This window comes from Thamnophis elegans, chromosome 1 (genome assembly GCF_009769535.1).
Source record: "Thamnophis elegans isolate rThaEle1 chromosome 1, rThaEle1.pri, whole genome shotgun sequence".
NCBI classification, from domain to species: Eukaryota; Metazoa; Chordata; class Lepidosauria; order Squamata; family Colubridae; genus Thamnophis; species Thamnophis elegans.
This window is the reverse complement of record NC_045541.1, coordinates 42406777-42432113: the sequence shown is the minus strand read 5'-3', so window position 1 is coordinate 42432113 and position 25337 is coordinate 42406777. Positions and strand designations below refer to the sequence as shown.

At 39.6% G+C, this 25337-nt stretch overlaps 1 protein-coding gene across 4 annotated transcripts in view; it reads left to right on the top strand.

Moving 5' to 3' along the window:
* Positions 1-25337, top strand: part of KYNU (kynureninase) — a 146464-nt gene that overhangs the window by 97624 nt on the left and 23503 nt on the right. For all 4 annotated transcript variants that reach the window (XM_032211771.1, XM_032211754.1, XM_032211779.1 and 1 more), the window contains 3 exons: positions 1998-2144; positions 14650-14748; positions 16083-16156. In XM_032211771.1, the coding sequence (XP_032067662.1) occupies positions 1998-2144; positions 14650-14748; positions 16083-16156 (320 nt within the window). The remainder of the gene's footprint in view (positions 1-1997; positions 2145-14649; positions 14749-16082; positions 16157-25337) is intronic.

Genomic DNA, 25337 nt, shown 5'->3' with positions numbered 1-25337 from the left:
GTCACATTCGAGGAAAACAGCAGCCTACAAAAATGATTCCAGCAAATGCAGTATATCAAAAGCAAAACCTTAATATAAGGTTGAAAGTTATTAATGTATGTAATATATACCGTATTTATCGGCGTATAACACGCACCGGCGTATAACACGCATCCCCCATTTTAACACAAAAATTTGAGTAAAAATTTTTTTCATTAAAAATAAATGACTTGGAAGCTCGGAACTTAATGTTGGATTAAAATTTATAACATTAGAACATGAATTATAACATTAACTCCTCTTAAAAGGCAAATATGAAATGAAAAAACACCTCTTTGAGCAAAAAGTTATTTCCATTTTCTTCCTTATATAATATTTTCTGTTTCAACATAAAGTGCCTTCCTTCCTTCCCTCCCTCCCATCCCTTTCTTTATGTTTTCTTCATGCTTTCTTTTCTTTTTCCTCTGCTCTTTTTAAATCCCCCCCCCTTCTTCTCCTCCTCTACATTTAGGTTGGATTAGTTTGTACAACGGTCATCAAACTTCTGAAGTAAAAATAAATAAATAAATCATATTTAAGAAGAAGAAGAAAAAGGAAGACGTTTTTAGTTAAGTCAAACGTTTTAATAAAAGTTTCATCTTTTAAGATTCGTCCAACACATCCAATTGTAACCTTAACAGTAAAGAATATCACCCCAGCTGCTAAAGGTTCAACCAGTCTGAGAACCATTGAAAAGACAACAGTGCAAAATCCAAAAGACACAACTTCCTCACCGCCATTGCTTTGGTACCAAATCTTTGAGGAAGGGGCTCCAGAAAGAAGGAGGAGGAGGAGAAGGGAACCAAAGAGAGGCTTTTACCGGGTCTGCGCCCCACAGCCAGGACCGTCCTTGCGCCTCAAACCGCGTTTCTTCCTGCAAAGCCCTTCGGGCAACCCGAGAGTTCCTTTTGGCGCCAGAAGGGCTTTGCAGGAAGAAACGCCGCGTTTCTTCCTGCAAAGCCCTTCTGGCGTCAAGCGGAACTCTCGGGTTGCCCGAAGGGCTTTGCAGGAAGAAACGCGGCTGGAGGCGCCAGGACGGTCCTGGCTGTGGGGCGCAGACTCAGTAAAAGCTCTCTTTGGTTCCCTCCTCCTCCCCCTCCTTCCACAGTCTGTGTGACGCTGCCGCCAGGCTGAGAGCTGCCGCTGAAACAAGTTTGGGAAGGTCCTTTGCAGGCAGCCAGTTCTAGCTGCCTGCAAAGGACTTCCCCACGTTTGCTTTGAAAGAAACCTCTGCGCGGGAGTTAGAAACCTCTGCGCGGGGGTTTCTTGCCACCTTAGAGGGAACAGTGGACCCGGCGTTGGACCCGTATTTATTGGCGTATAACACGCAGTATCGGCGTATAACACGCAGGCAGGGTTTAAGCTTGCAATTTTAGTTTTAAAACTGCGTGTTATACGCCGATAAATACGGTATTTGTTTGCTTTGTACTTCTGAAGTTATACAGTGGGCCACTCCATCTTCGTTGGCGCAGGGAACGTAGTCTCAGTCTCTCTCCCTCCCTCCCTCCCCCCTTCTCTTTCTCTCCAATAAGCTCCCATTAGAGACTTAAAGATATAGTTCTCTTTTGCAACTATTCCTCCATTGCAGAAATTCCTTGTACTTATCATAAATAATTCTCACTGATACAACCCCTCCATCAACAGTTCTAAGAGCTATAGATTTGTCCACCTCTTTGTATCTTTTTTAAAAATCCAACCTATTAATTCCACCTTGAAGTATTCAGTTAAGTAAAGTATATAAGGAAGCAAAGTGAACCGTAATTTAAAAAAAAACACTCAAAAGCTTAAAGTAATGATTACTTACCTATTTAAAAGCTTTCCAAGATTCCTAGTTTTGTATCTCACTGCAATTTTAAGAATTTGTCTTTGATGGCTTCCTGCAGTCAGCAAGTCATATAAAAAAAAATACATTATGAAATAAAAATGACAATTCCATTACGTCCAGGGCTGATTTAAAATATGTTCTAACTTTATTTCAGGGAGAAGAAACCTTGAGAACTGAAGATATCCTTGATATAATTGAGAAGGAAGGAGATTCAATTGCTGTAATTCTTTTCAGTGGAGTACAGTACTACACCGGGCAGCTATTTGACATACCAAGGATAACAAAAGCCGGTCAAGCCAAGGTATAATTAATTACATGTTCCTTAGATCAGTATTCCCAAAACCTGACAATGTGTACATGAGTCAATTGAGTTGGCCAAGTCTGGGAATTGAAGTTACTAATACTTCTAGATTTGAATTTTCCCTAGGCTCTATTAGACTTCTTTTTGTGGAGTAGGAATTGAAGAAAAATGTCAGTCAATACGGTGACAATAGAATTTGTCTCCGGTGCATAAGCTCACAGTGCACATACAAGCAGCAAGTGATAAATCATAATCATAAAATACAATCATGATAAATCATAAACTAGAACACTCAGTGATAGTTATAGGATGCTACATAAGCATTCAAATAAATCATAATAGAATACTAATAAAAGCAATCAACATAAATCAGAAACAATAAAGTTATTATCATAAGAAGCTAAGGAAATAGATAATAGGAAAAATGAGAAGGATAATAGTAATGCAGCCCTACTAGGGGGTTTGACATCCCAGGGCATAAGACAGTGTTGTGACAATTAGTTGCAGAGTGATAGGAAAGAGGGGTATGTGTGGAAACTTTTCTTATGGCTAGTTGTTTTGGCAAGCTCCAAATTTGCAATAGGAATAGAAAAGAACGAAGGTAAAAAATGGAAATGTCTTGGAGCCTTAGGTAATGACACAGCATAGTACCCTAATAAGGCAGTCGTCGCTGAATGGCTACTCACTTAACAATTTAAAACTATGACAGGCTTCAGAAAAGCTACTTATGACCCGTCCACTGAAGTTACAGTGTACACACACAAACACCACAGTCATATGATTGCATTTCAGGTGCTTAGCAAAACAGTTTCCATTTACAACTGTAATTACCACTTTTTTGCTGATTTTCAGTACCAAAAAGGGAAAAATAATGCCCATTTAATATGCTGGATTCATTTAATGATTCACTTAACAATCATAGTGACTCATTTTACAACCATCATAAAAACAGTCATAAAATTGAGTCAGTTCCTGCTTAACGATTGCAACGATTTAAGGATCAAAATTCTGGGCTCAATTGTTATTATAAGTTAAGGACTACCTGTCTATTTTTAAAATTCAGTTGTGTAATTAATTTCTAAAAATTACGTAATTGATAAAAGGCCCAAATTTTGTACTCTGCAGAGGTTGTTTTCCTAACTCTAACATAAAATTTTGGACTATATTGGAAATTCACGACATTGCTCTTCAGTACTGAACCAAGTCTAACTAGTGGTTTGTACCGATCCTTTCAAGAAATACATTCAGTAATCACATGCTCCAAATATAGGTTTCTGTGTGTTTTCCTTCTGTGATTTCATATCATTGGCTAGTCTTAGGGATGTGCAAAACCCATTCTACAAGATTCTACTCAACAATCGTTTGCATCACTTCCTGAAGGTACTAGGGAATGAACGTAGAAAACATAGAAACATAGGCATTTACAAAGTGCATCAAAGGTACAATTCTCTAGCTCCTAAGAGAATGTATATTGGTTTGTAGCCCTTAATGCAAAAATATATCTAGGATCACGGAAGGGAATCTAATAACAAATAACTTCTGCCACCCCACTTAAACTTCAACCCACATTTCTACAAAAGAATAGACTCTTTAGTCCTCTGATTTATACAGTTTAAATTTAATTTATTCCAAAGAAGTCCTTTTTAAAATTAATTTGTATGATTATTATTCTTCCTACACCAATTCCTTTCTGTAAATTCTTTGTTTTTAAGCTTTCTGTGAAATTATTGGAAACATACATTCCTTTTAGACTTATCTTCAATCAGTGACTGAGTTTTGTAAATTTCAGCAGAGCATACAGATGCTAGCAGTAACTGTTAATTTTGGGCAATCATATAACAACAAATCCTTTGGTGTTGTTCACTGTAATATTTTGCCACAATGTAAAAAAGATGTTGCGACTCTAGAAAGAGTGCAGAGAAGAGCAACAAAGATGATTAGGGGACTGAAGGCTAAAACATATGAAGAACGGTTGCAGGAACTGGGTATGTCTAGTTTAATGAAAAGATGGACCAGGGGAGACATGATAACAGTGTTCCAATATCTCAGGGGCTGCCACAAAGAAGAGGGAGTCAAGCTATTCTCCAAAGCACTTGAGGGTAGGACAAGAAACAGTGGGTGGAAACTAATCAAGGAGAAAAGCAACTTAGAACTAAGGAAACATTTTCTGAGAGTTAGAGCAATTAATCAGTGGAATGACTTGCCTCCAGAAGTTGTGAATGCTCCAACACTGGAAGTTTTAAAGAAGATGTTGGATAACCATTTGTCTGAAGTGATGTAGGGTTTCCTGCCTAAGCAGGGGGTTGGACTAGAAGACCTCCAAGGTCCCTTCCAGCTCTGTTATTCTATTCTATTTCATATGAAAACAGATCTTTTAAAAATAATGATAGTGTACATACCAGAGCAGCCAGTACAGGTAGTCCTCAACTTACAACAGTTTATTTAGTGACCGTTCCAAGTTACAGTGGCAATGAAAAAAGTGACTTAAAACTGTTTTTCACATTTGCAGAATCCCCATGGTCACATCATCAAAATTCAGATACTTGGGAACTGACTCATACTTACAATGCTTACTCATACCTACAGGTTGCAGTGTCCCAGGGTCATGTGATGATCTTTTGCAACCTTCTGACAAGCAAAGCTAAAGGGAAAGTTAGATTCACTTAACAACCATTTTACTAACTTAGGAAGTACAGTGATTCTTTTTAACAGCTGTGGCAAGAAAGGTCATAAAATGGGGAAAATTTACTTAACAACTGTCTCGTTTATCAACAAAATTTTGGGCTCAGTTCTGGTTATATGTTGAGACCACCTGCATCAGTGGTGGGTTCCGGATCCCATTGCAAGAGGTACGGGGCCAGGCGCCTACCACGTAGATGTGCGCAGCACATGCATGCATACCCATTGTCTGTGATGCTCCAGCTACTTGGTAGAGCGTCACACAGGCGTTGTATGCTCCATGCGCGTGCGCAAATGCCCCAATCAGCTCAAATAGCAGTAAAGAGATCGGGTGGACGGGCCCTCTGGACACCATACCCGAATGGTACCTGGTGCTCCCAGCAGCCATAGGAATGTCCATACCGGGTCGTACCGGTCATATCCCACCACTGACCTGCATACATATTGATGCAAAACCTCTTCAGCATAATTTAAACCACTGACATGGATTTATTTAATGTTTTTAAAATAGTCTTTTAACTGCCCCTGTAAGAAAAGAACCACAGTATGTTTCCTCAGCAAGTGATCCAGTAGTTGCTTTTTCCTCAGCTTGGTCACATTTTGCTGCATTTTTATTCACCCAGACTGCTGTGTGAATTTCTGGTGATGCTGACACCATTCATATTCAGCTCAGCAGTTGAACAGGAAGCTGGCAGATTACTGACTATATCACCTCCATGAGGTAACTCATTTTCAGCGACCCAGCCTTGGGGAATTTACTAAAAAGACAGGCTCTGTGGACACGTTTCTGGGATTTGTTTTAACCTCAGGGATCAGAAAGAACAATAGTCAATTAAGTTTTCTTATCATGAGATCAGCAGAATTTCAGAATGTATTGTAAATACTTGTTTTATCTCTGTGCATACACTATAAAAAACATGTGGAGAAAGGGAAGGATGCATTCTAAATACAATGAGAAATCTATTGTTGCATTGATTAGGAAAATTTGCACATAGGTGGTTGGTCCCTTTCAATAAAAAGGCACTTTAAAAATTACATCAAATGTATTTAGGAAGCATAACTTCCTTAGTCATTAAGCCTTTGATTTTCTTAAGGCGCGGTAAAGATGGATTAATAACAGGTTCCTTCCCATCTATGAGATTTCAAGAGATTTTGGTAGGTTCTTTGGCTGTGTTGTGTGGTAGAGTCATTGATAGCAGACCAGTTGGACAGAGTAGTATGCCTGGTTTCTTGTATTTTTGGTTCTCCATAAAAATGTGGGAGGGTGAGTCCTCAGCTTTTCATATTGCATAACTCTTCTTCCATAATTTGTTCTCTCTTGATTATATCATTGAGGGTTTATCCACAAGATAGTGGCAGGTTTACATCTTTGGGAGATGAAAGAAAGCTATCTTTGCTGAAGCCATGGTTGGTTTAAAAAGATTCTATTCGCCTCCTTCATTTCCTAATTGCTTTCAGGAATTGCTTGTTAACTGCTTTTTAGCTTTTAAAACCTTTGGATCAACATGTTTTACAGCACTGGGTGAGTTTCTTCAATCCTTTGTAAAAGAAATTTTAACTAGAAGTTTAAGGACTTAAAATAATTTTGGAATAAACAGCAAAAAGTTGATTAAAACTTTGATTCTGGTAAGTGTAAATGAACTAAGGGTCCAAGTGGATTTGAAATAAGATTTTAATTATAAGACTCCGTCCCATGAGAAAATGCTTTTGTTTTGAATTCTCTTTTTAAAAAATGTAGGATGAGACTTTGAAGGTTGGAGTTGATAGAGAACCAGAAAGAACTAAGTGTTGTAATTAAAGGAGAACACTTAAATTTGACTTATTGAAACAGAATAGAGCAAAGTATTTTAATATTCAACATATTGAAGGATATTTTTGAACAAAAAAACGTAGAAGTTAATTTTAAGAGTATATATAGGCTGTATCTAAGGAAGAGGAGCAAATTGTATCTGGTAAGGAGACAGAGTTGAAAGTGGATTTCTATAAGAATAACATGGAATGCTGTATTACTATGTATGCAAAAAACCCTGTCTGATTAAAATGAAAAAAAGAATTTGCATATAACAAACCAAAAAGGGTGACCTGAGTAACTTTCCTAAACTGGCTTTACAAAAAGAGACTTGTTAAAGCTTTGAAGAATTTTGTGAGAAGGGACAAAGAAAAAAAAAAGCAATGAAATTCTAGGATATTATTTCAATGAACTGAAGATTTAGCTCGTTAAAAGTTAAAAGGAGAACAATGAAGCAAATCTACAACAATACAACCAACCAAGCCAGATAGGCCAATCAAAAACATTATCTGCAATAATCTTGATCAAGACACTTTGTATAAAGTTGCATTAAAAAATCAGAAAACCCCACTCAAACTTCTCAGTGCACTGATAACATTACTTAATTAAAAAATAAAATGTAAGAAAAACAAGCAGAACGAACATAAAAATCTTCTCACTGTAATTCTGAGCTTTGTGTACAGTATCCTCCAATAGTTTAGAAACCTTTAACAATTTCACACTTTGCAACACAATATTAGCTGGTACGTGGATTCCAGCATATTTGAAGAGCTGAGAGCCACATCTTAGCCTTCTGGTTTTCTGCAGATTGCTTCTTTGGCCCCTGAGGTGGCAGCCATGGCATTCTGAATGATTTTCCCCAAGTTCTTTGGAGATTTATTATTTTGGAACCATTGACATCAGAATGATTTCATCCTTATTAAATTGCATAATTAGATTTTAGTATTATCTTGTTTTATGTTTTGAGAGCTGTTCAGTGCTTAGTGTCTTAGTCATTATACAATAAATAAATCCAATAAATAAATAACAAATGATGTCATAGGAAGAGTTAAGGCTGAAGTGTTGGGATGCCCCCCCCCCCCAGTGTTTAGGTGATTAAATAGTGGAAAAGGCTGTGGTAGGTCTCTGAAAGACACATGACTTCTATATCTTTATAATCCCTATCTAAAATGGAAAAAAAAAAACAAGGGAGGTCAAGGGCAGCCGTTGTGACATAAGCTCTGTCCTTTTCGTTTGTATGCTGTGACAGTGCAAACAGTATTATGGCTAGAATGAAGGTTATGGTGCATTTTGATACAATCTCAGGAAACTGCAGATAACTCTGCACAAATCATACCACGTACACAATGCTGAAATGCCGAATTTTAAAAGAACGTTTCTGATAACAGGTTTCCCTGAAAATACGACCTGTCCTGAAACTAAAGCCTTGCCACATTTTTCGCGTGGACAAAAATATAAGCCCGCCCCTGAAAATAAGCCCCCTGGACAATTCCCCCCCCCCCCCCCTTCAGCCAGGGAAAGCACTGCTTGCCGACCTAGCGGTATCCTGAAGGCACCAAGCTGTGGGAACAAGGTGGGGGGAAAAGGCTCGCATTGCTTGATGTTTTCAGGGTACCACTAGATTGGTCAGTGGCGCTGTGCCCAGCTGAAGAGGGGGAGTTGCCGGGCTGCTGCACTCTTGTGAGCGGGCTCCCGAAGAGCCGGGCACAGCCTCAGGGTCAAATGGCTGTGTTGCGCTGTCGCAGCAGCAACACAGCAGCCATAAGGTGACCATGCTGGCGCCCTCCGCCTCTCGCGGCTCGTGCCTTCAGAATGCTCCTAGGTGAGTGAATGGGGCTCTGCATGACTGGAGAGGGGGGTTGCGCGAGCGGCTTTTCCACTCCCCGCTCATGCAACTTGGAGGCTCACGATGCCCTTGGCTAAATCTATAGTAGCTGCAGAGCTAGGGCATCTCTGCTGCTGGTACTGCCCACCACTTGGGGTTTTTTTTTTTTTTTTCGCCTTTCAAAGCACAGAGGACGGATGCCACTCTGGGAGTACGCTCTATGGTTGTGGGCTGCAGAGCATACCACCATAGAACATGCTCCCAGAGTGGCACCCGTCCTCCATTGTGGCTTCCAAAGCATGGAGGTAGGATACAGCTCTGGGAGTACGCTCTATGCTTGTATCCAGAGCGGCATCCGTCCTCTGTGCTTTGAAAGCCGCAAAAAAAAATTCCAAGCGGCAGGTGGCACCAGCAGCGGAGATGTCCTGGCTCTGAAGGTGCTGTAGAGTTAGCCAAGGGCATCGTGATCCTGAGAGTTGCGTGAGCGGGGAGTGGAAAAGCCGCTTGTGCAAACCCCCCCCCCCCTCCAGCCATGCAAAGCCCCATTCACTCACCTAGGGGCATTCCGAAGGCGCTGAGCCGTGGGAGGCAGAGGGTGGAGAACAGGCACTCGCCTTGCTTGGTGCCTTCCGGGTACTGCTAGATCGGTCAGCGGTGCTGTGCCCAGATGGAAAAGGGGGTTGCCGGGCGGCTGCTCGCAAGTGTGGTCACCTCATTGCTGCTGTGTTGCTGCTGCGACAGCCCAACACAGCCATTTGACCCTGAGGCTATGCCTGGCTCTTTGGGAGCCCGGTTGCAAGGGAGCAGCCTCCCGGCAACCCAAAAACAATAAGCCCTTTCCTTTAATAAGCCCAAGGCCATATTTTGTGGGTCAAAAAAATATAAGACCCTGTCGTATTTTCTGGGAAACATGGTAGCTTTCTGGTGATTGAGACAAGATGGGAATGGAAACAGTTTATTTCTGACAGATCTTCTATGTCCATACCCACTTCTAATTTTGCTAAAAATGGTATTGGAAATTGGCCATTTTGTTGCTTTGTTGGCATTCAATACAGTACAATGCAAAAGTATCCATGTACTGCATATGCATTGAAGAGAGTGTGGCTATCTGCTGACAAATGCAAAAGCTATGTAACTTTGTTTTACATATTGTGCTTTGCAGACAGATTGACAGGTAAAAGAAGGGTGACTTCTCAATGTGAATTTTCTTTAGAATAGAATAATAGAGTTGGAAGGGACCTTGGAGGTCTTCCAGTCCAACTCCCTGCTTCAGCAGGTGACCCTGTATCATGTCAGATTAATGGTTATCCAATCTCTCTCTCTCCCTCTTTTTAAAGTCTTCAGTAGTAGCCAGAAAAAAATATGTTTTTTTACGAATTGTATTTTCATGAGCTGCATTGAAATAGGTTCTTTTTTTGTCGGTTCATTGTTGGGCTCAGTGGACACTTTTAAAAGATTTCACTGAAAAAATCTATTTCATTATTATTTTAGTTTGGCTACCTTTCCAACAAAAGCCATGAAAGAAATTAGGTTGAAATTTGAATAACAGCAATAAGAAAGTATTTCTTCAGCAGGAAAATATATTCGAAGGTTACTTGCTCTTGCAATGGAATGAATGGGAAATAGATACAAAGCAAGAGGATGTGGAAGCTGCTTGGAACAGATGAAAATCTCATGTTCCACTGTGCAATAGAAGCATGTGGATTTAATGCTAATAGGAAATAAGAAACAAACAAAAGATTTTTGGACAAAACGCCTATAAAATGCAAAACAGAGGGTAAGAGAGTTATTGCATAATGTGTAGAGTGGAAAAAAAGTTAGTGGCAAAGAATAAGTCAAAGAGAGCAATGAAAATTGTTAAGTCTAAAAGAGGTATAGAAAACTGAAAGGGCATTTGGTGAAAACTAAAAAAAAATACTTTAAAAGTGGATAAAGAGTCTGATCAAGGAGCCTCCAGTTGAGTGAACAGAACTGAAAGTAAATATGATGAAATAAATTGGACTGGAAGGAATATCATACAGAGATTTGTATGAGAATAATGATATATTGAAGAGAGGAATTGAAATAAATGCTATTAATGTTAGTGTAGAAGAAGAAAAAGACCTACAATTAAAAGATGCTTGATCCTTTGGAAGAAAACTATGGCAAACCCAGACAGCATATTAAAAAGCAGAGACATCACCTTGCCAACAAAGGTCCATATAGTCAAAGCTATATGGTTTTCCCAGTACTAATGTATGGCTGTGAGAGTTGGACCATAAGGAAGGCTGAGTGCCAAAGAATTGATACTTTTGAATTGTGGTTCTGGAGAATATTCTTGAGAATCTTCTTGGTCTGCAAGGAGATCAGATCAGTCAATTGTAAAAGAAATCAACCCTAGCTGTTCTTTGGAAGGACAGATACTGAAGCTGAAGCTCAAATACTTGGCCACCTAATGAGAAAGGAGGACTCAGTGTATTGTAACTTAAGAATGAAGACAGAGGCTCTGGTTCGGTAACGCTGTAACCAATTTAATATAACAGTAACTTGTAACAAAGTATCGAAGGTAGACCGGCTGTAAGCACGGTAGAAACAATTGTAACAAAGATTAGACCGGATAGTCTGTGGAGAAGAAGCAGCGAAGCAGTTTCAGGTAGACCAATATGTTCGGCTGCTCTGTGGTATATCGGGTGACGGTTGGAAAGAGCCTGCCTTTTATATTCCAGCAGACTCGCGCTTGACAGCTCGGCAACTGACAGGCCCGTCTGATTGGCTAAGACGCGCCTGGCTGCTACCGAGCTGTCATTCGTAACGGCGAGGACTTTCTTTCAGTATACAACACAGTGGAAAATGTTAGGAAAGATTGAAGGCAAATGGGGAAAGGGATTGGATGAGATGGTTAGATAGTGTCATTGATGCAATGAACAAGAATTTAGGCAAACTCCAAGAGATGGGGGAGGGGCTGGTGTGCTCTAGTCCATGAGGTTACAAAGAGTCAGAACAAAAGAAGAAAATAATAATAAAAAGGGTATCATAAATATAAAAACATTAAAAGGCTAAGTTGGAGATAGATAACTGGGGAATTATTAAATCATTTATTATAGCCAAGGTCAGAATTGTTATTAAAATATAGAAGTGGTCTGCTTTTTGAACGATTGTGTAACTTGTTTTAAGGTGTTTGAAAGATGGTCAAGCGCCTTAACAGAAGAATATGATTATTGTTCTTCTGTGCAAAGGGAAATGTAGCAAGAGTGAAAGCCAAGACTACAGTAGTTAACTTTGCTAAGGAGAATTCCAGTGTTTTGATTTAGAGAAAATATGTGATAAATGAAGATTAAATCTTAAAAGTAATACATGAATGAATGAATGAATGAATGAATGAATGAATGAATGAATGAATGAATGAAGAGCTGGTGGAAGATAAGATGGTTTGCAAGGATAGTAGCTCATGGAGAGGAATGGATAGTGATGATACAGACTAGATTCAGCCTGTTTGTTTTCTTTTTATGCATTTCATGATTATACTCTCTTTGGTTTATTATTTCTTATTTGTTTTCTGTGCTTTGCATAATACCAAGGGATAGAATGATAGGTGTGCTTGTATTTTCAGTCAGAACACAACCAACTTAAAATGTTTTTGCAGAATGTTCTGGCTAAGGCTGACCTACCCCATGCTTGGAAAACAGTGTTTTGTTTATTTCCCTTTTGCTTTATGCATGTGCCTGTGCATTATATATTCTAGAGGCATCTAGTATTATGAAAATCAAGTGGCCAGCCTTGAAGAAATAAATATCTCTCGTATATACCTCCAAACGAGAGCTGAAATATGCAGTATTTTTGTTTTGTATTAGCCCTGATTCTGAACCTGGAGGTGGGGGTGGGGGCAGGAAGAGGAGGAGGAGGTCAACAAAGCCATGCAATATTTAGAGGCTTCTCTTACACTAAGGGATTTAAGGAATATCATTGTCACTCATTGACAGATATTTGCTAATTAAGTTATTTTATTTTTTTCAAATCAATTTCTTGAGTTTCTTTCCAGAGTGATGGTGCCTACATGCAGATCTGTTCACTGTAAAATGTTAAATGGGTTAAATAATCATCTCAAACTTATTTCTCCATCTTTATTGTACAACTCAGTCAATATTTTCTGGTCAGATCTTATTCTCAAGGCATGGCATGACATGAATTTACTATGTGGCTGATTTAATTCCAAACATACTATGCGGCTGGTTTAATCCTATCACCATCCAATTGTCCGACTTTTGTAATGTGTTCTGTTTTCCCTGTAAATTGTGTAGTATTACTTAACAAGCACACTATAGTACAGCTTCAGGTTTTGTCTCCTTCTGATTTATTCTTATTCTTTATAACCATTTATCTTCCATCCTCTCTCCTTCCTTCCTTCCTTCCTTCCTTCCTTCCTTCCTTCCTTCCTTCCTTCCTTCCTTCCTTCCTTCCTCATTTCTCAGGAATAGTTATTGTAAACAATTTATAGATGTAGAGATGAACAACTACTTTATAACTCTCATCTACATATAGTCTGTTCTATCAGAACTACTTTATTTACTTATTTCAAATGGATTTATTATCATAGGATAGAAATTTTGGGTTGTTCTTCTTTCCTGACAGTATTTAACAAATAGCCTGGCTCAATTTAATCCTGACGTGAACTATGTTAAATTTTGTATGAATTTTCTTGCCTAGTGACTAACAAATCTATTCCATATGAGCTATTGGTAAATATTATTATTAATTCTGAGGTTTCCTCCATTGTTAAATATTCTTTTGATACATTCCAAATACTTCTATTTTAATGCAAGGTCAAATAAATTGATTGATTGATTTCAGTGTCTCTTTCTTCAGTAGTTAATGTCTCAATTAATACCAAGGCAAATTTAAGGATAGAACCAATAGAAGTTCAACCACCACCATTAAAGCAAACAAAATGTTGCTGGCATTTCAGCAGCAAGGTTTGTAAATAGAAGGATGAGAATGGCAATATGAAGCATTTCAGACATTCAGCACTCAATGTTCCTTACCTTTAATATCCACAAAGTTCCCATCCACCCCAAAAAATAAAAAGGGGTTGAAAACCCACTGGAATCCATCTCTATGAGATACCACTAACCTGGAAAAAAAACCTGCCATTCCCTTGATGGCAAAGGATTCTGGCTTTAAAAAAAAATCCATTAGTAGCACACAGCAGTGTTTAATTTTCCTACTTGTATTTTTTTTTTTAATCTATCATTTTCAGCTTTATTTTGAAACTTACACAGTCTGCAAGTTTGTCCTTTCACCCTGAAAGGACTTTCTGTGCTGGCAGCCTCATTAGTGGCTTCATTAGAATTAGCATGTTGCACTTATAAATGCAATTATTTCAGAGAGGGAGATACAGCCAAGTAGAGTTAATATATTGAAATACGGCTTTAATAATTTAGATGGAGAAAAAGACAGAAGCCAAAGTTTCCTAAGTCTTTGTGTTCTTATTTGAGAAAAGATTTGAGAATTTATGCCCTTGCTGTTAATCCTTCCACCATACTTATAAAGGCTTTTAAAAAAATATGTAAAATATTCTTCAGTGTGCAGTCCATACAAAGAAATGTACTATATTTTTCAACATTTTATTTTTCGGCTGCTATTTTTTTATTTAAACATACTGCCATCAAGTGGCAATTTGTATAAATAAACCATAGTTTGTGTCTTACATGATCTTTCAGTTTCAGAAGTGAAATGTGTATAGAAGTCATGGGAAAAAATATACTAAACTGAATTTTAACCCTTTTTAAGATACTTCTCTTAATTTATTTCCAATTTGGGGTGAACATGTTTTCACAATATGGAAATGCTGGAAATATTTCAAAATAAATGAAAAACATGTTTTTAGGATCCATGAAAATTAGGCAGATGTAAGATAGGTAACCTATATAGCTTTTTGGGGGAATGGGGGGCGACTGACTATTATATTAAAAAAGATTTTTCTTTCAACATAGACTCCCAAGTCAATAAAATAACATGTATTAGGTTCAGAGAAGCTAAATGTTGTTGCCATTTAGGGGGAAAAAACCACTTTGGAACATGACCTCATCTGTTTCTAAGTTCAGGTCATCAAGTCTAATATGTTTGTTTTTAAATATTTAAATTCTTAACCATTGTGTAGAAGTAAAAGAGTATATTTTTTTTAAAAAGTTCAGTAAAAATGTAAAGAAACATGATGACATCTATTTGTCTAAAAGGGCTGCTTTGTTGGATTTGACCTGGCCCATGCTGTTGGCAATGTAGAACTACATTTACACGAATGGGGAGTTGACTTTGCTTGCTGGTGTTCTTATAAGGTGAGCATATATTTATCATTCAAAATAATTAGTAGTAATTAATTTCAGTTGCTCTTGCACAAACTCAGAACCAACATGGAACATGTCAGAGAGGATAACCCGGGGTGAAATTCAGCAGGTTCTGACAGGTTCTGGAGAACTGGTAGCAGAAATGTTGAGTAGTTTGGAGAACCAGCAAATACCACCTCTGGCTGGCCCCAGAGTGGGGTGAGAGTGGAGATTTTGCAATATCCTTCCCCTGCTACGCCCACCAAGCAATTTTGAATTTCACCACTGGGATAACCCATTATTTATTTCACACAACTTTCAGTATATTTTACATGTTAAGTAGATAATGAATAGTGCACTTAGATAAAATGATTTATCAGTAAAAAATGGATAAAAAGTAGCAGTACGAGTCCAAAAATGAGAGTGAGAGAACTTTCCATAAATTAGTATGAAACAAAAATTCTACTGATGCACAGTAGAATTTGAAGGATACATTTTAAATGTTCTTTCTCAATCTAAAGAAAGGCTATAAATTGAATAGACAGTCCCTTCACGGATTACTGCCTTGTCATGGGGAAGCTCAAAGAAGCTATGAGCTGCGCCATGCAGGACCACCCAAGACTGACAGGTCATTGTGGAGAGCTCTCTGATAAACATGGTCCACTAGAGAAGGAAATGGCAACCCTCTCCAGTATCCTTGTCAAGAAAAGCCCATGGACGGTATCAAAAGACTAAAAGATATGACACCTCAGGTTGGAAAGTGCCCAGTATGCTACTGGAAAAGAGTGAAGAACAATTATTAGTAGCTGCAGAGGATGAGGTGATTAGATATAAGAGCCACGGTGGCCCAGTAGTTAAAGTGCAGTCCTGCAGGCTATTTCTGCTTATCACTGGCTGCCAGCAATTTGGCAGATCGAATCTCACCAGGCTCAAGATTGACAGCTTTCCATCCTTTGGAGGTGGGTAAAATGAGGACCAGATTGTTGGGGGCGAAAGGCTAACTCTGTGAACTGCTTAGAGAGTGCTGTAAAGCACTGTAAAGCGGTATATAAGTCTAAGTGCTATTGCTATAATGTCATCAGCACAATCGGCATGGGCTTGACAGGACTCCAGCAGACAGTGGAGGACGCGGGGTGGGGGGGCTGGTGTACTGTGGTCCGTGGGATGGCAAGGAGTTGGACACCTGAACAGCAACGACCTATTTTAAGGGTCCTCGGTTCATAGTTATTTGGGTCACATTTACATCACAAAATGACAGTACTCTCCAAAACAGAAAAAACCCTTGTTTTGCTTTCCTTGAATGATGAAATCAAGAGGATGTTTAAATGAGGAATTCCATCTTGCAGTACCTGAATTCTGGAGCTGGGGGTCTAGCCGGTGCTTACATTCATGAGAAACATTCCAAGACTATGAAACCAGCGTAAGTATCATTCTAGACAATATGTTGTAATATTAACCTTTGCTGAATTCTTTGGTTTCTACTTATAAAAGTGTTGATAAATATAAACCACACATTTGCATGGGTTATGATATGGTCCTATGAAGGGGGCATATTTTTCTGCCTTTTGAACGAAGAATGGAAGCATTTCTTTAAAAACTGCATTTTTTAGGTTTGATGTTTTTATTGACTTATAAGATAAAATAAGATACAAAATACAAAAGTAAATAGGAGAACAGTGGGGTGGAAGAGGGGGAAGAGAACTGAGGAAGGGTAGGGAAAAAAATAAAAGGAAACATTGACTTCTGATTCTCTCTACTGCAGTAAATAAGGCATTAACATCAAATCACAACTTTTTGTTTTTTTCAAAAACTGCATTTTTGAAATGGTGATAGAATTTATCTGTCGGTTTCTCTCTCAGACACACACACATACTTAGTATATCTTGCACATGTTCGCAGTAGTAAAAGACTGTCTTTGCACAAGTTGAAAACAAGCATTTTCTGAAATAGTCAAGCGATCATGAAACATTACACAATCACAGTATTGTTCTAAGAAATTTGCACAGAGAAGAAAGATATGAATGGAGACTTAAGTTTCCTACCCTGCAAAATCACTGTAAAGGAATGTAGAACTTTCTGGAATGATCCTGTGATTACACAATACGATGTGATGCTCAAGCATTCAGATAAATTCATATCACTTTTCAGTTGCAGGAAGATCAAAGCCTTTTGAGCATTTTAATACAGAGAATCAGAGAGACATAACTCTGTATGCTTAATATAATAATATAACTCTTAATATAACTCTTCTCTTCTGCACATCTTCAGGTTAGGATGGCAATTGGGATCACAGTGATTGTCATTGCTCATGATATTGTAAAGCACAACATCACTTGACTGCATTGCTTAACAACAGCAGTCCAGGCAGTCAGATTGCCATTGTAACTCCAAGATGTATGTGGGTCATTAAGTGAAAAGCAGTGAAGAGTCTCAAGTAGGGAGTGTGGCGTTGCCACACAAACATGGAGGAAGCCTGTAGGGAGTGTGGCGTTGCCACACAAACATGGAGGAAGCCTGATGCAAGCAGCATGTGAGTTGCTGTCTTGCAGCTCAAGCACAGGAAAACCAAGGAGGCAAGAGCATAGATGTGCACTACCACACGAAGGCCAAGGGAAGGAGGGATCAATGCAAGCATGGGAGGGCTGAGGAAAGGATGGTATGGGTGCTTGTGACTTTAAGGAGGCTGAAGAAAGGAGGGCATGGATCCACGTGAGTGTAGGAAAGCCATGGAAAGGAGGGTGTGGTGCAGTGCTCAGGAAGACCAGGGGGCTGGGTGCGCAGGAGAATTAACCAAAGTGATTTATGACCTTCCCTGCCTGCTTCCCAGTTGATTTTTTTTCTGGGAAATGAGCAGGGAAAGTTGCAAATGAAGATTATGTAACTGCAGGACACTGCAACCATTGTAAGTTCGATCTGGTTGCCAAGGGCCTGAATTGTGATCACATGGGTATGCTGCAATGTCTGGATCTCCAAGGACCAATCGTAAGTTCCACTCGTTCCTAGCACCATCAACTTTGTACAGTCACTGAACAAGAGGTCATTAAGTGAGGTCTGCCTGTGTACAGTACATTGCTAATCAGTGTGTTGTTTTCTTACCATGAAGAATCAAGCTTGTTATTCATCTGGTTTGAACTAAAGGGCAGTAGGTGCCAATTGTTGCAGAAGTACTTGATCAAGAAGACCACTTTCTCTATTCTATATAGACTATGTGGAGGAGGTGGGAAGATTCACCAGTTAATATAGTCTTTCATTTTTCCTTAAATAACTCTTTGTTTAATGGGACTTCATTTGTGAAGATTATAGTTGTGATAACCAAACTGCAATGTAACAAGAATTTTAGCTCCCCCCCCCATTAAGTTTGTGTTCCTGGAATTGAAGGTCAGAAGCAGTGGTGGGTTGCTCCCGGGTCAGCCCAGATTGACCGAACCAGTAGTAGTGGAGGCGGGAGGCTCTGCCCACTCACCCAGACGCTTCTGCATATGCATAGAAGCATCACGTGCAAGCAAACTGGTAGTAAAAAATGTGGAAACCCACCACTGATCAGAAGCCCCACTTTACGAATGTGTGAGGGCTATGGTGGCTCACAAGGTAAGACCCTGAGCTTGCGCTCCGCTGAGGTTGGCAGCTCGGTGGTTGGATATCTGTGAGCGAATAAATCACGTAGGGACAGGAAAGTTTGCCTATTCCCTGGCTAACATGTGCCATATGCTAAATAAATAAATAAATTTCCAAATGTATTTGATAGAAGTGTGCTATATGTTTCATGTTTCAAATTGTAGGGGTGAAATGAGTGTGGGAAGAAAAAAGAATGGGCAAAAGTCACAGAGATTCTTTGTTTTGTAGAACACAAGGGAGAAAGACGGCCTGCTGCCTTGAGGTTGTTGTGATCTAGTATGATGGAGTTTAAAAAGCCGCACACCTGACGTACATTTGCACACAACCAGGAAATTATAGCTATAGTAAAAGATGTGCTAGCATCTCCTGCTTCTCTAAAGCCTTGTTCCGGGATAACATAACCCATTATTTTCCTGTGAGTGAGTAAAAAGAATAGCAAAGTCACTGGGAGTGAGGCAGAAATAAACATTCGAATGACAGAAAGGGTTAGAGTGTTCCAGTATTTGTCCTGCTCCTACCTGAAATATAATCCCCTGATATCAAGAAGAAAAACAGGAAAGAATTTCTTTTGCTCCCCAACTTGTGATGTAGGGTTGTAGTATTTACATGGTAGTCTAAACATTCATGGCATAAATCATACTGAAACATAATTTATAGGATAACTTCTGAAATTTGCACATTCCCTCTCCCTGTGAAATCTATTATTTTGCATGATAAATTCTCCTTATAGCCTTAATGTGAGAGCAGCTATTCAGTCCTGCGGTTATGATACTTACAATACTCCGTGGAGAATAGGTTGTAAGAGGTACTAGTCTTTCTGATTATAGAATCCCAAGAGAATTTGGCAGAAGAAGTAAAAGTTTGTCGCTATATATAGGAAACTAGCTTTCAGCAACAAGATTTTTTTTCCCCTCATGTTTTTTAAACTACAGTAATGCCAATCACGGGATTGCAGATATAGCATGTGTAATCTTCAACAAACAAAACTAGGTCATCCATACAGAAAACAAAATGTAATGAAATACAAAGGGCTGAATCCAGATTTAATGCTCAGTAGAATGCTGAGGGATGGTAGAGAAAGAAGTGGGTTGTTTTTTTTTTTTCAGATTCCAAGTTTCTTATGCTGCCTAATAGCAAATTGAAGGAATGCTTTAGAATCGGGGGAGAGATAATCCTGGGATCTACAGCATTAGCGTAAATGATCAATGCCCTGCTCTTTCAGTGTATAGACTTTTTTGTTTTGGTTCTAGGTTTACAAAGGGGAATGACCTTTTATCCATTCTTGTGGCAGAATTCAATCAATAAATACGATTGTTCACATACAGAACAGTGTTATGGTGCCATCAATGTTATATAACCTGCATTAGGCAGTCTTAATATATCAGAGAATTACATCACAAAAGTCAACTGTAGAGGGGTGGAAGCGAATGAAGTTAAGATGGTTTATAGTTGCAGTCTTCCAAATTAGCCTGTTTAGTGTTTATTTATGGATAAAAGATCGGTTTTCAGATTTGGCATATTAGTTCCTAATGTTCAAGATCTTTTGTCATCTGTTTCTTTTTATTTTCCACTGAATATCATTGGGTCACCCAGTAAGGCACTGAGACAAAACTGAATTTGTCTACGTCATAGTATTCCATTTTGTAGCTGATTTAAATGCAGAACATTTTGCTATATGCCGTATAATCAAATCGAGTAGAATTTAACTGCTGTGGAAGCTGTTAGTGATACATATGCTGCTTCCGAAAAGTCTTTAATCCTCATTTGAATCAAGGATGACACCCAGTGGCCAGACAGGTTCATTCCAATGTATAAATGGGGAAGATGATTTCATTTCTTTTTTCTTTTAGTGATCTCTTCGAGAAATAATTAAATACCTCTTCCCCATGAACTCTCTATTGTCATTTAAATTGTTTAATCACTTTTTTCACATTGTGGCTCACATGAGGGTAACATTTCCTATTGCCATAGAGATTTTTTTGAAAATCCCTCTTTCATATTATTGATATTTCAGAAAAGTTATTCATCTGAAATTTATTAAATTACAAGTGCAATCAGTGTAGCCATATGAATCCTTATTCTTCTCACTAATAAAGGGCACTAAAACTTATTAAGTTTTATCAAGATAAATTGGGATGCATTCTCAATCCCTAATATCATTTGTCTTGCTTTTGAAAATTGTTACACTATTTTCACATTATTCCAAAGGTAAAACCATGTATAGCAAGAGCACTTAGACTTATATGCTTAAATGCATAGTGCTTTACATCCCTCTTTAAAGGTTCACAACTTCAGGATATTGTCCCCCAACAATTTGGGTCCTCATTTTATCGACCTCAGAAGGATAGAAGACTGAAAATGTTCTGAGTATTAATATATTTAAAACCTTGGTTTTGTTTTACAACTCTTTGGATCACTTCTGAGATAATGGTGGATAGTTGATAGGTGTAAATAGCATAGACAAAACAAAGGGCGGAAGATAGGAAATGTAAGGCAATTGAGAAATCTGTGATCAGTATTGCTCTCACCATTCTAATATAACACACCAGACACATTATATTCTAGAGTTCTAAAATCTGCAGACTGTTGAAATAATTGTGATTGTAAGCTTCGGCTCAGCAATGTTTTCAAGGATCTGATCCCCATCATGCAATCTTAAATAAAGCTTGGGTGGGAAAGCATATCCATCACACACACACACACACACAAAACACATATACAGAGAGAGGGAGGCATTCTTAAATATACTTGCTAAGTTCATCTCAATACTTTGATATATATCCTTTGTTGGCAGTGACAGAGGTGAAACATTTTCTGTAAGTCTTCACAAGGTTGGCACACACTGTTGCTGGTATGTTGGCCCATTCCTCCATGCAGATCTCCTCTAGAGCAATGATGTTTTGGGGCTGTCGCTGGGCAACACAGACTTTCAACTCCCTCCAAAGGTTTTCTATGGGGCTGAGATCTGGAGCCTGGCTAGGCCACTCCAGGACCTTGAAATGCTTCTTACGAAGCCACTCCTTTATTGCCCGGGCAGTGTGTTTGGGATCATTGTCATGCTGAAAGACCCAGCCACATTTCATCTTCAATGCCCTTGCTAATGGAAGGGTTGCACTCAAAATCTCACAATACATGGCCCCATTCATTCTTTCCTGTACACGGATCAGTCGTCCTGGTCCCTTTGCAGAGAAACAGCCCCAAAGCATGATGTTGCCACCCCCGTGCTTCACAATAGGTATGGTGTTCTTTGGATGCAACTCAGCATTCTCTCTCCTCCAAACACGACAAGTTGTGTTTCTACCAAACAATTCTACTTTTGTTTCATCTGACCATATGACATTCTCCCAATCCTCTTCTGGATCATCCAAATGCTCTCTAGCAAACTTCAGACGGGCCCAAACATGTACTGGCTTAAGCAGGGAGACACGTCTGGCACTGCAGGATCTGAGTCCCTGGCGGTGTAGTGTGTTACCGATGGTAGCCTTTGTTACGTTGGTCCCAGCTCTCTGCAGGTCATTCACTAGGTCCCCCCGTGTGGTTCTGGGATTTTTGCGCACCGTTCTTGTGATCATTTTGACCTCAAGGGGTGAGATCTTGCGTGGAGCCCCAGATCGAGGGAGATTATCAGTGGTCTTGTATGTCTTCCATTTTCTAATTATTGCTCCCACAGTTGATTTCTTCACACCAAGCTGCTTGCCTATTGCAGAGTCAGTCTTCCCAGCCTGGTGCAGGTCTACAATTTTGTTTCTGGTGTCCTTCGACAGCTCTTTGGTCTTCACCATAGTGGAGTTTGGAGTGTGACTGTTTGAGGTTGTGGACAGGTGTCTTTTATACTGCTAACAAGTTCAAACAGATGCCATTAATACAGGTAATGTGGAGGACAGAGGAGCCTCTTAAAGAAGAAGTTACACGTCTATGAGAGCCATAAATCTTGCTTGTTTGTAGGTGACCAAATACTTATTTTCCACCATAATTTGCAAAAAAAATATATTTCCAAATCAGATAATGTGATTGTCTGGATTTGTTTTCTCATTTTGTCTCTCATAGTTGAGGTCTACCTATGATGTCAATTACAGGCCTCTCTCATCTTTTTAAGTGGGAGAACTTGCACAATTGGTGGCTGACTAACTGAGCCCAGGTGGCGCAGTGGTTAAAATGCAGCACTGCAGGCTACTTCAGCTGACTGCAGTTCAGCAGTTCGGCTGTTCAAATCTCACCGGCTCAGGGTTGACTCAGCCTTCCATCCTTCCGAGGTGGGTAAAATGAGGACCCGGATTGTTGGGGGCAATATGCTGACTCTGTAAACTGCTTAGAGAGGGCTGAAAGCCCTATGAAGCGGTATATAAGTCTAACTGCTATTGCTACTGCTATTGACTAAAAACTTTTTTGCCCCACTCTGTGTGTGTGTGTGTGTGTGTGTGTGTGTGTATTAAAAAGGACAACGATGGCAGAGAGAAAGAGAAAGGAAATGGGGTATCAATGTCTATGGAGATTCTCGGTTATACAGGTCACGGTTGTCCCAAAGGTGCTTTTTTTCAAGAAGCAACTAAACTTTCTGGTTTTTCTTTGAAGATGTTTCACTTCTCATCCAAGAAGCTTCTTCAGCTCTGACTGGATGGTGGGGAATGTAAGGATTTGTACTCCTTGCAGACAGCTGGTCATTTGCATTCTTTTAGAGAGTCGTTGAACGTCTTGAAAAAAAGCACCTTTGGCACAAGGCGTATCAACCCTCCTCTTCAAAAGTCTGGACAAAGGCAAGATCCTTTTGAAATCTCAGTAGTGTGGGAGCTGTTCAAATTTTGGAAGAAATCTCATTCCAGAAGGCATTCCTGCTGCTACAGGAAGGTACTTTTCCAGAGTCCGAAGATAGGGTTATTAATATATCTAAAGCCACCAAAACATTAACCAAACTTTTTTGGTAGAATGTCTATGGAGATTCTCAATCATCCAAGTCATGGTTGTCCCAAACGTGCTTCATCAGTTAGAACTGAAGAAGCTTCTTGGATGAGAAACAATATGTTTTCAAAGAAAAAAAAAACCAAGTAAGTCCAGTTGTCTTTTGGGAAAGTACCTTTGGGACTATTTTGGTAGAAGATCAAAACAAAATAACACTCATCCTAGAATTTAATATGAAATATCTTATTATAGAAACGTAGCTCTAGGTTATCAAGAAGGGCCATAGATGAGGCAACATTTATATAATGTGTGAGGTGGATCTAGATATGAGGCCTCTGCAAATCAGTCCTGATTTGATTTGAGTTTGAAATTCGACACCAACCTGATTTAATTCAAGCTACTTTATTCAGTTTTTTTTTAATATGTCCATAGGCTATAATGTAAAAACATCCAAAAGCCTGCAGCTGCTTCATTTTTGGCAGACTGGGATGAAAACAGCAGAGATAGTTGTTTTAGAGGACATTAACCCTGCTAAGTTTCATCTGGTTAATTCTCACTGCAGTACATTTTTTCAAGCAGAGATGAGGAAAAAGCAGCATAGATGTGCTAAACCAGTTGCTGTATCCCAACCTCAAAATAAACATTTCTCAGAGTTTTAGAAGTCCTAAGTTATCTATTTGCCCTTCTGGGAAACAGACTTGGCATGACATTGAAAAATAGTCACTCACTCATCCTTGGGGAGACAAAGCTTTGTTGCCTTGATCAGGTGGGTGTCGAGAGCATTGGCAAAGCTATTTGCCAAAGGTGGTCCTTCCCAAGGAAGATCACTCCCGTCTCCCTTAACTAGGATGCCAGGCCAGGTAGATGACATTGGCAAAGCGTAGCTCCTTCTGAAGAAGTACTCTTGACTTTCCCTTGAGGTATAGTATAGCTATGCTGCAACTGAGTCACTTGTGTCACACTTGGAGGATTGGCAAGCTTGAGCTTTCTCTGGGAAGCAGTACTACTTAGACTTATATACCACTTCACAGTGCTTTACAGCCCTCCCTAAGCAATTTATAGAGTCAGCCTATTGCCCACAACAATCTGGGTCCTCATTTTACCCTCCTCGGAAAAATGGAAAGCTGAGTCAACCTTGAACCCGGCAAGATCAAACTGCTAGCTGTGGGCAGAGTTAGCCAGTAATATTGCGTTCTAATCATTGCAGCCCCACTATGTCTATTTTTTACCATAGATGTGGAGGGTGTTGACTTGCTAATAGTTGACTGTGTTAGGAGAAGCAGCCTGGTCCAGTTAAGGACTACCTGTAATGTGAGGGAATAGAGGGAGCACATCCAAAACTGGCAAAAGACAAGGCAGTTGTGGCCTGCCAGCGGCCAGCAGATCTGGCAGTAGATTCAGACAGTGAGGAGGTTGGGGAGGAACATGGGCCAGTCACAGAGTCTGGGGAAGGCTCTGATGAGTGCTTTGCACAGAGGCAGAGATGGGCCCAGGGCTGTATGACAGTTATCAGCTGCCTTCGGAATCAGACACCAGTGAGGCAGATGAACAGCTGGAGCCTGTTCCCAGTGTGCGCATGCACAGAGTTGCCAGACGAAGGGAACAGCTAAGGAACAAGGGTTGACTTGGGAATAAAGCCACAGGTGGATGCTGAATGGGCCTTCCCATAAGGAATAAAGAGGAGCAAAAGGGGAGGAGTGTTTGCAGGAGACAATTTGTTATTCCTACATTCTTGCCAAGTATTGTGGTGTCTGAAAGATATCAGCCTGGCCACTCTCCAAGCCTGATAAAGGTCGGAAATTGTGAACTATCTTGAAGTACTGGGGCCAGGACTTTGCTGGAGAGGAATTCACTGTAAATTAAATAAAAGGGGTTTATTGGGACGAGGACTCAGCTTTGTGCTGCTGGGGAAGCCTAGGTCAGAACATCAGTTTCGTTTTGGGACTAAAAAAGGTGACAATGTCTCTTTCCTAGTAGTTCCAAGACTACGTTTTACAGTGCAAGTAGTCTGTTTTAATTTGGCAGGATTTCCAATTATAGGCAAGGAACAATAAAGGAAACCACTTAGAAGAATCCCAAATTGTCTTTCT